The sequence below is a fragment of the Oncorhynchus keta genome, chromosome 4 (genome assembly GCF_023373465.1).
Source record: "Oncorhynchus keta strain PuntledgeMale-10-30-2019 chromosome 4, Oket_V2, whole genome shotgun sequence".
NCBI lineage: Eukaryota > Metazoa > Chordata > Actinopteri > Salmoniformes > Salmonidae > Oncorhynchus > Oncorhynchus keta.
The window spans coordinates 51,853,316-51,865,769 of record NC_068424.1 but is presented as its reverse complement, the minus strand read 5'-3'; the positions used below and the strand labels follow the sequence as shown (position 1 = coordinate 51,865,769).

General features: G+C 39.1%; 1 protein-coding gene across 1 annotated transcript; it reads right to left on the bottom strand.

Moving 5' to 3' along the window:
- Positions 1-7,275: 7,275 nt before the first annotated feature.
- Positions 7,276-10,275, bottom strand: cdx4 (caudal type homeobox 4). Its single transcript, XM_035770241.1, has 3 exons — positions 9,837-10,275; positions 7,847-7,992; positions 7,276-7,730 (listed from the first exon to the last, which is right to left on the bottom strand). Exons 1-3 carry the CDS (start codon positions 10,273-10,275, stop codon positions 7,500-7,502), a joined length of 816 nt encoding a protein of 271 aa, XP_035626134.1. The 3' UTR covers positions 7,276-7,499.
- Positions 10,276-12,454: the final 2,179 nt, after the last annotated feature.

The window sequence follows — 12,454 nt, the reverse complement described above, 5'->3', positions numbered from 1 at the left end:
ACTGCAAATGAATGACAACAGAGTGAACACTTGCCTACTTATTTTAGTAGGCTACACACGGTATTGGTCCTACTACTGCAACATACAAAATGTAACAAAATGGAGGCCTATCTGAAATGCATCCATATACACAACAACTGTCATTTTGCCACAAGAAAGCATGCCATGTTGAACAGAAGCCTCACAAAGACTGGTAGCCCAAGATGCACTAATTAAAACAGCACACACTGTAACCATCGATTCAGGACCACTGACAGAAAGCAACCCCAGTCAGCAAGGTGAAAGGATCATGTACAATGTGAGTGGACAGCCAGGACAACAGGAGCACAATGCCAGGGATCATCTCAGAGCACAACCAATTAGGCTACATTGGACATTGTCCCTATACCAATCAAATAATACAAAGCTGTATATCTATGAAGTAAAAAGCAAAGGCCTAAACTATACAATACATTCAAAAAGGTATCTTACCATTTAGATGAGTTGCAGCCTCCTTGATGCTGTGTTGAACCTTATGAGAAGTTTCTGATTCCATTCTCCTTTCCAGAGAAGTTTACTTGTTAGGTCCCTCTCAAATACCAGCTGGCCAAGCTGGGCTTTTCGTTGATGTGTTCAGAGTCTGTGCTTACTGAATACGTTCTTCAGGGTGGAGAATTCATTTTTGCACATTGCTGCTTGTGGCTGGGGTAACGGATGTGCAGGTACTTGTTGTGATTTTACACTTGTGCTGGTGCTAGGCCCTGGCTCTTGTGAATCTTGTTGGTCAGCAGGCAGCATGGGGGACATGCGGGAATTACATTGGATATTAGGTTCCTCAACCTCGGTGGTCGGGCCTGCAGGCTGGTCAGTGAACTTGGCATTTCTCTCGACATGGTGGTCCTCAGTTTTTTTGCTCTTGGCAGGTCTCAGCCATTTTCGGATATCCATGCTGATCAAAGCTCAGCCAACTAGCTATAATTATTCACTGCCCTGCTACCAAAACTTAACGAAGCTAGCAGCTACTAGCTATCCTGTTGTTAGCTGTATCTGTCTGCAAAGGTGAAAAACGTTTCCCCCTCTCTGTGAGAAAGCACAATTTATATGTGGTGAGTCCATGCCTGGATTTGCCTCCCCGTAGAGCCGCCCTGGCTTCTTGGTAGGTAGTTATCAGGTTGACAGATTGTGAACATATCTGGGCTAGCTAAAGCCTTCATAAAATGTCTAGGTGCTAAGTATTATTACAGAGAAAAAAACAACAGTCTTGAATGAATTCCCACATATGCTGAGCACTTGTTGGCTGCTTTTCCTTCACTCTGTTGTCCAACTCATCCCAAACCATCTTAATTTGGTTGAAGTCGGTTGATTGTGGAGGCCAATTCATCTGATGCAGCACTCCATCACTGTCCTTCTTGGTCAAATAGCCCTTACACAACCTGGAGGTGTGTTGGGTCATTGTCCTGTTGAAAAACAAATTATAGTCCCACTAAGCACAAACCAGATGGGATGGCGTATCACTGCAGAATGCTGTGGTAGCCATGCTGGTTAAGTGTGCCTTGATTTCTAAACAAATCACAGACACTGTCACCAGCAAAGCACTCCCACACCATCACACCTCCTCCTCCATGCTTCACGGTGGGAACCACACATGCGGAGATCATCCGTTCACCTACTCTCGTCTTACAAAGACACGGCAGTTGGAACCAGAAATCTCAAATTTGGACTCATCAGACCAAATGACAGATTCCCACCATTCTAATGTCCATTGCTTGTGTTTCTTGGCCTAAGCAAGTCTCTTCTTCTTATTGATGTTCTTTAGTAGTGGTTTCTTTGCAGCAATTCTACCATGAAGGCCTGATTCACGCAGTCTCCTCTGAACAGTTAATGTTGAGATGTGTCTGTTACTTGAACTCTGTGAAGCATTTATTTGGGCTGCAATTTCTGAGGCTGGTAACTGTAATGAACTCATCCTCTGCAGCAGAGGTAAATCTGGGTCTTCCTTTCCTCATGAGAGCCAGTTTCATCATAGCACTTGATGGTTTTTGTGACTGTTCTTGAAGAAACGTTCCAAGTTCTTGAAATTTTCCGCATTGACTGATCTTCTTGTCTTAAAGTAATAACGAACTGTCGTTTCTCTGCTTATTTGAGCTGTTCTTGCCATAATATGAACTTGTTTTGTTACCAAATAGGGCTATCTTCTGTATACCACACCTACCTTGTCACAACACAACTGATTGGCTCAAACTTATTAAGAAGGAAAAAAATTCCACAAATTAACTTTTAACAAGCCACACCTTGAATGAGTAGGTGTGTCCAACCTTTTGACTGGTACTGTTTATACAGCACCTTCATAAAGTATTCATACCTCTTGATGTATTGTTACAACCTGAATTCAAAATGTATTAAATAATATAAATATTTTTTCTCACCCATCTACACACAATACCCCATAATGGAAGTGAAAATATGTTTTTAGAAATGTTTGTGAATTTATTGAATATGAAATACAGAAATATCTCATTTACATAAGTTTTCACATCCCTGAGTCAACAATACATGTTAGAATCACGTTTGGCAGCGATTACAGCTGTGAGTCTTTCTGGGTAAGTCTCTAAGAGGTTTGCACACCTGGACTGTACAATTTTTGCAGACATCCTGAAAAACTCCCCATTACTTAATATAATAATAATAACAATGAACTTAATTAATTATTAATAATTAATAATTAATTAATTAACTTAACAATTACTAGCATACCCATAACATGATGCAGCCACCACTATGATTGAAAAGATAGAGAGTGGTACTCAGTAATGTTTTGCATTGGATTTGCCCCAAACATAACACTTTGTATCTAGGACAAAATCTTAATTGCTTTGACAATTTTTTTGCAGTATTACTTTAGTGCCTTGTTGCTAACAGGATGTATGTTTTGGAATATTGTTATTCTGTACAGGCTTCTTTCTTTTCACTCTGTCAATTAGGTTATTATTGTGGAGTAACTACAATGTTGTTGATCCATCCTCAGTTTTCTCTTGTCACAGCCTCTAAACTCTGTAACTGTTTTAAAGTCACCATTGGCCTCATGGTGAAATCCCTGAGCGTTTTTTTTAGTTAGGAAGGACGCCTGCATCGCCCATCTACCAATAGGTGCCCTTTGCGGGGCATTGGAAAATCTAATCAAATCTAATTTTATTGGTCACATACACATGGTTAGCATATGTTAATGCGAGTGTAGCGAAATGCTTGTGCTTCTAGTTTGGACAGTGCAGTAATATCTGACAAGTTATCTAACAATTCCCCAACAACTACCTAATACACACAATCTAAAAGGGTGAATGAGAATATGTACATATAAATATATGGATGAGCGATGGCCGAGCGGCATAGGCCAGGTGCAATAGATGGTATAAAATACAAATTATACAGTTGAAGTCGGAAGTTTACATACACTTAGGTTGGAGTCATTAAAACTTGTTTTTAACCACTCCTCAAATGTCTTGTTAACAAACTATAGTTTTGGAAAGTCAGTTAGGACATCTACTTTGTGCATGACACAAGTCATTTTTCCAACAATTGTTTACAGACAGATTATTTCACTTATACGTCATTCTATCACAATTCCAGTGGGTCAGAAGTGTACATACATTAAGTTGACTGTGCCTTCAAACATCTAGGAAAATTCCAGAAAATTATGTCATGGCTTCAGAAGCTTCTGATTTGTTAATTGACATCATTTGAGTCAATTGGAGGTGTGCCTCTTTGCTTGACATCATGAGAAAATCAAAAGAAATCAGCCAAGACTTCAGGAAAAAATTATAGACCTCCATAAGTCTGGTTCATCCTTGGGTAAACATACTTTGTTGCGAAAAGTGCAAATCAATCCCAGAACAACAGCAATGGACCTTGTGAAGATGCTGGAGGAAACGGGTACAAAAGTATCTATATCCACAGTAAAACGAGTCCTATATCGACATAACCTGAAAGGCCGCTCAGCAAGGAAGAAGCCACTGCTCCAAAACCGCCATAAAAAAGCCAGACTACTGTTTGCAACTGCACATGGGGACAACGATCATATTATTTGTAGAAATGTCCTCTGGTTTGATGAAACAAAAATATAACTGTTGGGCCATAATGACCATCATTATTAGGAAAAAGGGGGAGGATTGCAAGCCGAAGAACACCATCGCAACCGTGAAGCACGGGGGTGGCAGCATCATGTTGTGGAGTGCTTTGCTGCAGTAGAGCCTGGAGCACTTCACAAAATAGATAGCTTCATGAGAATGGAAAATTAGGTGGATATATTGAAGCAACATTTCAAGACATCAGTCAGGAAGTTAAAGCTTGGTTGCAAATGGGTCTTCCAAATGGACAATGACCCCAAGCATACTTCCAGAGTTGTGGCAAAACAACTTAAGGACATCAAAGTCAAGGTATTGGAGTGGCTATCACAAAGCTCTGACCTCAATCCTATAGAAAATCTGTGGGCAGAACTGAAAAAGCGTGAGCATGGAGGCCTACAAACCGGACTCAGTTACACCAGCTCTGTCAGGAGGAATGGGCCAGAATTCACCCAACTTATTGTGGGAAGCTTGTGAAAGGCTACCTGAAGCGTTTGACCTAAGTTAAACAATTTAAAGGCAATGCTACCAAATACTAATTGAGTCTATGTAAACTTCTCACCCACTTAGAATGTGATGAAAGAAATAGAAGCTGAAATAAATCATTCTCTCTACTATTATTCTGACATTTCACATTCTTGATATAAAGTGGTGATCCTAACTGACATAAGACAGTTTTTTTTTACTCTGATTAAATGTCAGGAATTGTGAAAAACTCAGTTTAAATGTATTTGGCTAAGGTGTATGTAAACTTCCGACTTCAACTGTACATATGAGATGAGTAAAGTAAGATATCTAAATATTATTAAAGTGGCATTATTTAAAAGTGACTAGTGATCCATTTATTAAAACTTCTCTGGTCTTTGTGGTTGAATCCGTGTTTTAGATTCACGGCTCGACTGAGGCACCTTACAGATAATTTTATGTGTGGGTTACAGAGATGAAGTAGTCATTCAAAACTCATGTTAAATACTATTATTGCACACAAAGTGAGTTTATGCAACTTATTATGTGACTTGTTAAGCACATTTTTACAATTGAACTTATTTAGGCTTGCCATAACAATGGGGTTGAATACTTATTGACTCAAGACTTTTCAGCGATTCCTCAACATAGTGTGGAATACACATATTAGCAATAGCCTAAATGTAGGCTAATTTTGCTGGTGGGCAATGATGAGATTCGGGATCTTTTCCCCACAGCATCTGATCCCCCACGTGTTTCCATGGCAAATCCATTGTTTTGACCAGTTCCATTGACCTCTTTACTGCATCTATAAGAGCTAGTTCTCAGTTTTCCCCTCCCCACTCAGACCACTTCCAAATAGTCGGAGCAGAATTCTTGCTTGAGAAATTGCTCTTTGTTAAAAAGCTATTTGTTGTGTCTCTTTTTAATTCTGAGTGGGGAGGGGAAAACTGAAAATGATCTGTTATTGGCAGAGGTTTGGAACTTTCTTATTGGTCTATTAATTAATTTACAGTCAGGCAGGTCAAAACTCCATGCCTCCAAAACAGGCTGAAATTTCAGGCGGTCTTTTCAAACAGTTCTTACACTAAAATTAATTATCGTCATTTTCATTAAAACAGCCTCAGTTTGTTGGGGCATGGACTCTACAAGGTGTCGAAAGCCTTCTACAGGGATGCTGGCCCATGTTGACTTAAATGCTTCCCACAGTTGTGTTAAGTTGGCTGGACGTCTTTTGGGTGGTGGGCCATTCTTGATACACGCAGGAAACTGTTGAGCATGAAAAACCCAGTAGCGTTGCAGTTCTTGACACCTGGTCCTACTACCATACCTAGCCTAGTTCAATGGCACTTACATGTTTTCTCTTGCCCATTCACCCTCTGAATGGCACACATACACAATCCATGTCTCAATTGTCTCAAGGCTGAAAAAACCTCCTCCCCGTCATCTCCACTGATTGAAGTGGATTTAACAATTGACCTCAATAACGGATCATGGCTTTCGCCTGGATTCACCTGGTCAGCCTATGTCATTGAAAGAGCAGGTGTTCTTAATGTTTGTATACTCAGTGTATATGAAACACAGGAAAACAGGTTTTGTTGAGGTTGTGCACATCTATACGGATCTCTTGCAAGTTTTTGAAGTAGGCCTAGGCTAGGTTATGAGGATGTTATGAGCCATTTTAATGACAGTCTTGGGTGAACTTTTTACAGGTTCATGTAATATAACCCCATAGGCTTGAACCTACATTGAACCTATCCCAAAAAATAGATCACTACTTATTTCCCCATATTAATGGCTCAAAGGTCAACATGAATTGAGAAGACAGTTTGACAGTTTGTGGACACGCATAAGTAGGCCTAGACTACAAAGTCTACAACTTGACACTATACAGAATCCCGTTACAAAAAGTGACTGCGTAGCTGTGTGTTGCTTTGGCCAATGGCAACATTTTTGGTGCAATTTAAAAATGTGCCATTATTCACATGAGAAGGGCTATAGGTCTAGGTCTTTTTTAATTGAGAGAGATTAAAAAATATTTAAAAATATGTTACATGCACATCACCAATCAAATATTGCCTTTGACACATGCTGGGTGGTCAGAATGAACTTTAATCCCATCCTTATAGTTTGTATTAAAAAAAACAGAAGGGCGAAAAACAATTTAAGAGCATGTTAACTGTAATAGCCTAATGAATTAAGCCCTTGACAAATCATTTGTATGGTTTTGAAATATCAAATATATACATCAACAATAAAGTGTTTTAGAAAACAGTAAGCCTATGCACACTCACATTCCTGTTATTATGCAGTAGTGCGCTATACTTTTCCAGTCAATGAAATAAGTAGAAAACGATATAACGTTATTGCAAAAAAACACATTTTATTTTCATTTTGAACGTTGCCATCAGACAAACGTTCTACCCGTATCACTCTTAAAACCTGCCTCACTTTCCCTGTATTAAGGAAGTGTGCTTTGCAATCAAATTGGAGCAGAAAATTCTAAAAGTTTGTCAAACAGAAACGCCAAATTAATAATATGCCTTTTCTGTCCAGTTAAACTTCAAATAAAATGTAATGCCTACGTGATTTCTCATTTTATTAACAAACTTATACACATTATCACATACAGAAAATTATATTGCCTATCTCAATAAACTCAGACACAAACAAACATGTTAAAAGCATTACATTTCTGAACCATACATTTATTTTTTGTATGTTTTTATTTTATTATTAGAACTATTCTATAAAAAAGTATATTTGAAGAGCCTCCAGCATTTCGTTGCAATTATAAATCATCTTGTTTCTCGACTTCTCGTAATCCACAACATGTGCTTCAGGACGTCTGAGTAATCCATTGGGAGCCAAGTCTAGCGGAACTGTCCTTTCAGCGTGTCGGAGTGCTCAGTTATGTTGGATGGTCCAAATTCGATTCTACTGAGTGACAGTAACTTGCTGTATGTTCCTAATAGATGCCAAGGTGTTCATTCCGGGGGGTGGGTAGAGAGAGCCGTGAATATCCGACGGACTGAGTGAGCCTGGTACCGGCAGAGGGCTCACTGATCCCGGGTCACTGTGCACTGATCCTCCGCTGCCATCAGATCCCATTTTCTTTTTGATTAATTTCCTTTCCTTGGCTCGGCGATTTTGAAACCAGATCTTCACCTGTAAATGTAAAAGAAAGATGTGTCAAAATTGGTATTTCGTTTTATATTTGATTCATCATTTGATTTATCAAGTCTGGGGCCATAATGCTCTATCATGAATTGGTATTGACCTACCTGTCGTTCTGAAAGGCCAAGGTTCCCCGCAAGTTCCGACTTTCTTCGGATAGTGATGTAACGATTAAAATGGAACTCCTTCTCCAGCTCCAGTCTCTGGTGATCGGTGTAAACCACTCTGTATTTCTCCTTCGTTCTTGTTTTGCCTGAAATTATTCATTTTTAAATAGGCTAGTCACAATGAACATCGAATACTTCAATATATAATATATAATGGAGCAATAGGCTATTTAAACTCTGAAGTTCATTCTTGTTTTAAATTCACTTTTATAGCAGTAATTTGAGGTATTTATAGCAAGTAGGTTTAATACTAGAGAAATAGGACAATCAACAGGTTAATTATCAATGCCTATTAAACTTTACGATTCGTTTATCTAACACATCTCAAAATGTGTATGTAGCATCTTTAGGCTCTATCAACTGAAGTGGTGGCTATCATGTTAATCTAGATTGTGTTGCTTTGTTGGTAGATATGCAAATTGAGCCACTGATCTTTTGATCTCACTTTTTGAACAAACTGCAGAACAAAGAGTCTCAGAGATATTACCTAAACTCCATTGAAGTGTTAAGAGGCAACACACGACAACACAAAGGACTAACAAGGCAATACTATCTCAGACATTTCTCTAGCTTGGATCAGGTTGCTTTTGTTGATCAATATATCATAACCACATACACTTTTATCAGGTAGACAATATTATTAGTCGTTTTGAACAACATTGAAACATGTTGATATTAATAGTTATAGCTATAGGTCATGCTTGACACGTTTGACAAGACCCGGGATAGCCTCCTAGAATTAAACACTTGACAACACGTTTGATAAGCTCGCCTAATAATACAAATACAGAAAAATACATCTAGGCTAAAATAATTTCAGGATTTTACAGTGGTTCGTTTTATAACCAAGTTAATTAATAAGCTATAAAACGAAATATACGAGTTGATTTAGGCTTATGTTACTGTTACTTAGTCTAATTTATAAATATAGGCCTAAAGTAAACGAATTATATTTTCTACATATTTAATTTCTGGCGAATTAAGAGATGCTGTGGTTTATTGCCAAGTTATAAAGCTTTGTTTATATTCGTCAAAGACCTTTCTTTATTTGCTGTGAAAAACGTCACCCTTTCCGGCAATAGAACTCGAAGAATGGGAGCCGAGGAAGACACTTTGGTGCATATCAAAGTAAAATGAGGTGTTAAAAGAGACCGCAGCCTGAATATGACGGATAACCTCAAAACCCGAGACAATGTAGCAGGAAAAGTAGACCTCACATCTAGTTTACGGGAGTCGAGAAATTAGCATTACAAGTGCGCCTGGCGCCGTTTCAGATCTTGACACCTTCATCGTTTCCTCCACAAGGCTAAAAGCCCGTATCAGAAAATAACTAAGATGTTAACGTTTTAATTAATATCATAGTTTATCAGACTATTATCGCTATTGTAGGCCTATAGTTGCATTGTCAATAATGAATTTGACAAATTCGATCTAGAGCCTATCATTTTCCTCCTTTCGCTTTTGAGTCTGTTGTGATTTACAATTTAATGCCTTGAAGTTGCATTTTACAGTTTTCAAAATGTGTCCAATACATAAATGTTACATGCGACTGTGTGATTTCGGCGACATCTAATTTAAATCATGATTAGATAATGTCATGTTAGTGCTTCCTTTTATTCGTTACGAATCTCTCCAAAATGTTACCACAATGCACCCATTACGCATGAGGTTATTCGTTTTTACCGTGAGATTTATCACTTAAAGTATGCAATTATTTTTGTTATATTGTATCAATTTTCTAAATACTACCTGTTGCACTTGCACAACTTTTATGAACCAACACCAGCAGTTTTCACAGCACACGAGAAAAACACAACAATTCCGTCTCTTAGCAAAATATAAACATATGGTTTGGCATGAGTTGATGATGTGCACGAATGATTTTAACAGTGGCATGCATTTCTTGGCTCAAGCTTGTGACCTTACTCACCCGTGGAAGATGATTGTACCGTTTTGTTCATCCACTGGTAAGAAGAATTGCGCCTTTCTCTCTCCGGGGAAAGTTGAGCAACAGAAATATTATCTGGAGGTGGTTGCAATACTGCTGACCCTGGCGGGTGCATGGGATTGTATTCAGGTGAGCAATAGGAAACTTGTCCCGGCGATGAGTTGTTCATGGGCGTAGGAATAGTGTTAGGAGGACCCAGACTATAGGCGCCCCAGTCCTCCCTCGGTGCGCCATAAGGAGCTCCCCAAGCCCCCGAAGACTGTGCGTGCGTATCCATGTTTGGCACATGATGGTATCCAGTAAAGTCGGAATATTGTGGCGTGGGAACAAAGTTCTGTGGTGGGATGTTGATGCCCGATCGTCTTACAGGTCCTTGGTGATACATGCTGCCTTCTTTATCCAAAAGGTATCCCACATGCATGATTTGAAAACAAGGGACAAAAGTGACTTTCAAGTGTACATAGTTGCCCTGCAACTGCGTCAAAAGAAGTCAAATAACAATCCTCTTGCTGTGGTTATGTTGCGTATAGTCCAATGGTGCCAATTAAAAGCGACGTAGTTTCTGACGTGATACTGTCTCACAGGATGTGGCTCTGTTGTCAAGGTGGTGGTGGCAAAGGTATACTAAGGTCTTCCTTCCTGACGTCAGAAGAGTCTTCAAACCCCGACAATTTGCATTCAAATGACGAGTCAATTATGCTGGCGAACTCACTGTCCTCTAGCGCCTGTTTTACGCATCACCCCAAAAAAGAGCAAACTGCACTCCCAAATCTGAAATCTTGGCGCCAATAATCAAATGTATTGCAAAAGTGAATTGCAACTTCTCCAACAAACAATATGCTTAAATGGATATCCTCCTGAACACGTTATGACTTATACATATCTCTCAGGCCAATTGAAGTGTCCTAATTTAAGTGTGCTTGCTATATATTTTCTATTTTGTGCCAGCAGCATGCCACCCTGCATACCACTGCTGGCTTGCTTCTCAAGCTAAGCAGCGTTGGTCCTGGTCAGTTCCTGGATGGGAGACCAGATGCTGCTGGAAGTGGTGTTGGAGGGCCAGTAGAAGGCACTCTTCCCTCTGGTCTAAAAAAAATATCCCAATTCCCCAAGGCAATGATTGAGGACACTGCCCTGTGTAGGGTGCCGTCTTTCGGATGGGATGTTAAACGGGTGTCCTGTCTCTCTGAGGTCATTAAAGATCCCATGGCACTTATTGTAAGAGTAGGGGTGTTAACCCCGGTGTCCTGGCTAAATTCCCAATCTGGCCCTCAAACCCTCACGGTCACCTAATAATCCCCAATTTACAATTGGCTCACTCATCCTCTCCCTGGAACTATTCCCCAGGTCGTTGCTGCAAATGAGAATGTGTTCTCAGTCAATTTACCTGTTAAAATAACGAATAAATAAAAATGTTCAACAATATTTTTTATTTAGGCCTATTGCATACATTATTCCTTACTAGAAATAAAGATGTGACAGCATTGGCCTTATTTTAATGCAGGTTCTGCTACTGTGCTATAATAAGCTAGGCTATTTGTAGGCTTTCAATTATATAACGTGCAATTGTAGCTGTCAACTTCTTGATTGTGTTGTTGTCATTCTGTTTTGTGTCAGAGAATAATAAATAATAAAAAATACCATTAAACATTTACAGCAGGGATCATCAACTAGATTCAGCCGCAGGCCTATTTTTTTATTGGACAGATGGTTAGGGGGGCAGAACATAATTACAAATCATTTATAGACTGCAAATTGCCCACAAGAAGCCCAAACAGATATAATATTTGACTAAAACATAATAATTTCAAACCTAGCTTACGTTTGTATATGATCACATATCTCTCTCATTATGCATGGGAATACTTGGAAACAGATTTCCAAAATTAAAATAACTTGGAGCAGATCTCCTGGTGTTTTTAGAGTCCAAAAAGGAAAATTCCCCAAAATAATAAAAACATACATCTTTTTTTTATGCTCTAAAAACTTGGTGGGCCAAATAAAACCGCACATGGGCCGCCAGTTGGGGAACCCTCATTTACAGTGCAGGTGATGGTCCAACACAACCGTCACACTCTCCTTTCCTTTGGTTGAATAATGTCTTTAGGGCTAAACCTGTTAATATGGGAAGGCAACGTCTCCCATGTCCACAGACACGTTTCACGCCTTCGGAAGCTGATCGTATTTGTTAAAGATATTCACTTGCAAAATAGGTACAAAGTATGATGAGACTTTCTCCTGTAGCAAGGCGAACTTTTCACATTCCTTTTAGTTCGCACTTCGACACTTCAAGGTCGCACTTCACAGCTAATTCCGGTTTAACCTATGACACCCACTAACGACAACGTGGTCTCGCGCCCGTGTGTGCCAATATGTTAGGCATGATCTTAGTTGTTATCCGTCCCTATTTTACATAAGAGATTGCATAAAACGTCTCGAATTAATTGCAATATCTATCATAAAACAATCCAAACGAATCGAAGTACAAAAGTACAACAAGTACAACAATACTAACACGAATAACAACAATACTAATAACACATGTACTTTACTAGGCCTACACATAGGCCTATTTATTTATTTTAAAGCATTTTATGTTT

Coding starts and splice junctions, on each gene's coding strand:
- cdx4 (XM_035770241.1), bottom strand. CDS start 10,275: ATGCATGTGGGATACCTTTTGGATAAAGAAGGCAGCATGTATCACCAA. Junction 7,993..9,836: donor GGTACAATCATCTTCCACGG/GTGAGTAAGGTC, acceptor GAATAATTTCAG/GCAAAACAAGAACGAAGGAG. Junction 7,731..7,846: donor TTGGCCTTTCAGAACGACAG/GTAGGTCAATAC, acceptor TTACATTTACAG/GTGAAGATCTGGTTTCAAAA.